This window comes from Pediculus humanus, genomic scaffold (genome assembly GCF_000006295.1).
Source record: "Pediculus humanus corporis 1103172108294 genomic scaffold, whole genome shotgun sequence".
Lineage (NCBI taxonomy): Eukaryota > Metazoa > Arthropoda > Insecta > Psocodea > Pediculidae > Pediculus > Pediculus humanus.
The window spans coordinates 341,068-345,941 of record NW_002987863.1 but is presented as its reverse complement, the minus strand read 5'-3'; the positions used below and the strand labels follow the sequence as shown (position 1 = coordinate 345,941).

Sequence of the window (4,874 nt, the reverse complement as noted above, 5' to 3'; positions counted from 1 at the left end):
ATACTTTATATAAAGATAATATATATATTTATATATAATTATGTACTTAATTATATACATACATATTTCTATATATATAAATATATATATATATATATATGTAATTTTTGATTCTTTTTTTTCCTTTTCGTTTAAAAAATAAAAAATAAGCTTTTCTGTTAAATTCTGTGATTTGATTTTTGATTTTTTGGTTTTGTTTTTTGTTTTTGTTTTGTTTTGTTTTCCATTTCCTCTCGTTTTTCATTAAATTTATACTTTTATCGGTGAATCATTTATACAGAGCAATCACAAGAGTTCGTACTGACGTAGGTGCATTCGCTGAATTATATCCCGGCAGTCGTTAAAAACTCGTCTAATGTTTTCCGTATCGACCGCGCACGTGAAATGTGGGTAACAATAATGTTTTCCATCACCGGAAGCTGTGCTTATACGCTGGAAAATTTTTTATGCAATATATATTGATATTTACTTTTATTCTTATTAAAAAAAAAAAAACAGAAGGAAAACTCACCAAAAATTCATCCCTAATAAAATATTTTGCTCTTATAACTTGAGAATCGTCGCCAGGTTCGGGTACGGCATCTCCCGGCGTTTGATACCGGGAAAAATCAGCAAAATAATCTTCTAATTTCGATTTACCAGCTTTTATTTTTTCCGCTAGCAAGTCTTGCTTGTTTAAAAATAATATAATCGATATTGTTCTCAGCCATCTGAATAACAAACGGAAACAAATAACATGATGGGTTTCTGCATCGTTTATTGTTTTTACGTTACTTTTTCTCAACTCTCCTCACCTATTATTCCAAATACTTTTAAAGAGATCTAGACTTTCCCTTAGTCTATTTTGTGTGGGATCTTCCCTAAGAACCATGTTATACGATGAACAAGCTGTTACGAATATAATGGCAGTTACGTCATTAAAACACTGAATCCATTTTCTCCTTTCGTCTCTCTGCCCTCCGACATCGAACATGCTAAAAAATTTTAAAGTCGAATCTTGTTAAAATCACGCGTTTTTATAAAACGAGTATTAATAATAATAATAATAATAATAATAATAGTCTTACTGAAAATTGACTTTGTCAACCTGAAACCTCGTTTCGAATATCCCAGACGTTAATACCCGGCATCTGAGAATGTCTTGTTCGGATGGTGTGTAATTGGGTTGCTTTACAGTTTCTACCCTATCCAAAAAGCTGGAAAATTTATTATAGGTATTATCATGTGGTGAATATTTGACAATATTTACTTATATTTGTAAATATTTAGTAGTCGATGAATACTTAAAGAAAAAAAAAATTAATGTAATCGTTTACTCACTACTTTGCACAGTCGATGAGTTGGTATTCGTTCGATCTTTCAAAACACGTTTGTACCCCTTTATCCTTCCACAGGATTTCTGTATGCTCGTAAAATTCCTTTAAAAAAAAAAAAAAAAAAAAAAAAATGAAAATATTCACATCAGCAACTTATTTTCACACGAGAGAAGATCAAATTAAATGGTAAATAATTCTTTACTGCATACAGGGGGATAGTCAAAATCATGTGAAGATGCTACGTCCTGTATATAATCTACCCTGACTTGATTTTCTGGGTGTTCCAGAGGTATGGGAGGCGTTAGAGTACTCATCGCACCAGTTATGGTCTGAAAAATTTCAATAAAAAATTATTATTATTATTATTATTATTATTATTATTATTATTTATTGCATTCAAACTTCACAAAACGACAAACAACTTACTAATATAGCATCACGTATATTTTTTTTAATATCTTCTATTTTTTGCCTTTTTTCTCTGTAAAGGAAAGAAAAAAAAATTAAAATTCGAGAGATAAAAAGTGGAAATAAATTTTATAAATATCTAGTTTCAAAACTATTTTGCGCCATGATCACAATCATCAAAAGATAAGGTAATCAATCATTGCATTTTAAGTAATTTATAAGATGGTTGTTATTTTATGAAAATCAGGTATTATCAAATGATAATATAAATTACATGTACACACTTACTCTTTACTGAACCCATCAGGAACGTGTAAAATTCTCATTTGTTTTACAATAGTACTTTTTCCCGATTCACCAGCACCTAAAAAAAAAATAAAATAAAATAAAATAAAATTGAATAATGATGATTATGACAGCGAGAATTATGTAAAATAAATTTCAATGGCAACACAACAATATTATTTATTTATTGAAATAGAATGCTCGTTTTTCATTAAACATTTTAATGGATTCTATAATGATTATTATTATTATAAATAAGATGAAACTTGTAAAAAATCAAATAAAAATTTAACATCAAATGAATTTTTACCAAATAACAAATTCTTCACACATTGCAATAAATAAATATTGAGGACTACAAATAAGTTAAATAATAAATAATTATTAACCCAATTAAATTAAACTTATTTGCTTTTAAAAAATAAATTGTTGAAAAGGAGAGAAAAAAGAAAAGACCCTGAAACGTTAATTTCATAAAAAATGTTTTAATAAATTTATAAAAATTTTTTGACAATTCATGAGAAATGAAAGTTAATTATGTGATAATTTGCCTTTTGTTTAATCCGTCCGCCAATTTCATTTATCAAATAAAACAAGTTATAATAAATACAACACAACAAAACTCAAAATGGCGGCGGCCCCCCGAAAAAAAAAAAAAAAAAAAAATTGACATTTATAAATCAACGAAAATAAAATAGAGAGTATATTTATTACCTAAGAGTAATAGTTTATGTGTCGCTCTGTACACTTGTTTATCCTTATTTATTTGACGTTCTATTTCCTTACTCCTCTCTTTTCCCTTTTTATACTCATCAGCATCTTGCTTGGCATTTGCACTGCCAAAACAACCCATTGCATTTGAAAATGTAGGTACCCAAAATTCACACACTACAACTAGGCCTATTTATTTCGGCCCCTTAACTTATCAATATTTTTAATAAATTATATTATTATTATTTAGTAATACACACATTTTAAAGCTTTTAGCTTTTTTTTTAGAGTTCGTTTCTCTTTTTTATCCATTTAATTAATAATTGATTTTTTTTTTTTTTTTTTTTACATAACAATTTTGTAAAACGTTTTAAATCACATTTAACTCACTTTTCCTTATTTTTTTTTTTTTTTTTTTAAAAGAAAATAGTTGCACTGTACTTTCTGGGTGGGAGACTTACAGAATTGTGGGTAATTCCGGACCCCGTGACTAGCGCTATCCCCGGTTATTTATTTAAATTTATTTCAAAAAAATTTTTTTTTTCACAAATTTTTTTAATTTTTTTTATTAAAAATTCCCTTACAATATTACCTTCACAAAATTTTCGAATATTATCTGTACATAAAAAAAAAAAATTTTTTCCCCGATTTATGAAAAAAAATTAAATTTTTTTTCAAATCGTACAAAAAAAAAAAAAAAAAAAAAAAAATTTTTTTCTCAGACGGAAAAATAATGAACTTTGATAAAGAAGTGTGTTCGAAAAACGCATGTTTAAAATAATCGTGGAATTAGATGTCTTCTGCTATTATTTTAAAATCTAATTTTTTATTTATAACCAGATTTAAATCTGGACAATTGAGAGACAAAACAAAACAAAAAAAAAAAAAAAAAAATAATAAATTCAAATGCCATCTAATTATGACAAATTAGTGAAAATATTACAAAAATGGCCGCCGAATTCAAAAAGGATTGGCAGAGATTTTGGGGAACATCTTCGTTCGAAAATTAAATTGTTGATAAGTAACGAAAGTGACGTTTTATTAAATTCGGTAATAAATTCATTTGTTTTGTTATTTGACAAAACCCAAACGCAAAAAATTTTTATCCTCAAATTTCCTTATATATGTAAAAAAAAAAAAATAAAATAAAATAAAATTTTTTTCAGGCTGATTTCGAACAAAAATTACTTTCCTTACAAAGGCTGGTAGATAATAAATATGGTGACAAATATAGACATAATTTGGAATTTGGTGCTACAGGTTTACCGGCAAAAGATTTAAATTATGCACTCGATGATGACACAATGACAAAATTCAATTCAATGAAATACAGATTTTGGAGATGAATTCATCGACAGATAACTAAACTACATTAGTACATAAGAATTATTAGTAATTATTATTATTATTGTTTTTTTAAAACAAGTGTGACGTTTATCCGTTAAGCATTTGTACAAATACCCACCCACGCACGCAAATATATATTTACATAAATACAAAATCTATTTTTAAACATCGTCTGCTTTTATGTTTAATAATGTTTATAAAATATATGACTGTCAATTTACAATTACTTTTCGATAACTTAAATGTTTCATGCACTCCAAGTTTTCCAAAATGTGTTCCAAAAGTGATCAAATATTCGATTTAAATAATTTCTATTGTTATTTTTTCCTCAAAAATATTTTTTTACAAGTCGAACAATATTTTATATTTCGATTATTATTATTATTATTTGAATTCCTAATGTGTGGTAATTATAAAAACAGTTTTGATTATCATTATTATTGCATTCATTGTAATAATCAGACTACAGTTTTCTATCATAAAATTTTTTAAATGATATGAAATCTGATAAATTTTCAAATCGAGACTAAAACTTTATATGAAATTCCCCCCCCCCCCCCATTAATCACTAAAAATATTCAAAATGAATCCACCAGCTCGTATTAATATTTAATTACGATTTCAATACGACTTCAATCGGGATTATCCTTTTTGGGAAAAATTCAAAATTATAAAGAAAATTTTTTTTTTTTTCCATTTCCCTGAATTTAATTTTTTCGTTCGAATTTTTATGGAAAAAAAAAAATTTTTACGTTTTTTTATTAACATTATAAACGAAATAAAAAAAACTAGAATTCAAATAATAAT

The 4,874-nt window shown here is 26.1% G+C and overlaps 2 protein-coding genes across 2 annotated transcripts; one reads left to right on the top strand and one right to left on the bottom strand.

Annotated features, from left to right (window-relative positions):
- Positions 1-285: 285 nt before the first annotated feature.
- Positions 286-2,862, bottom strand: Phum_PHUM550760 (guanine nucleotide-binding protein G, putative; the record flags this gene model as incomplete). The annotated part of the gene is made up of 9 exons (XM_002431789.1): positions 286-432; positions 512-710; positions 795-974; positions 1,068-1,196; positions 1,321-1,418; positions 1,526-1,645; positions 1,743-1,797; positions 2,013-2,088; positions 2,724-2,862. The coding sequence occupies 9 exons, from the start codon at positions 2,860-2,862 to the stop codon at positions 286-288; spliced, it is 1,143 nt and encodes a 380-aa protein (XP_002431834.1).
- Positions 2,863-3,626: 764 nt separating this feature from the next.
- Positions 3,627-4,066, top strand: Phum_PHUM550750 (uncharacterized protein; the record flags this gene model as incomplete). Its single annotated transcript, XM_002431788.1, has 2 exons — positions 3,627-3,770; positions 3,887-4,066. The coding sequence occupies 2 exons, from the start codon at positions 3,627-3,629 to the stop codon at positions 4,064-4,066; spliced, it is 324 nt and encodes a 107-aa protein (XP_002431833.1).
- Between the last annotated feature and the right edge of the window lie 808 nt (positions 4,067-4,874).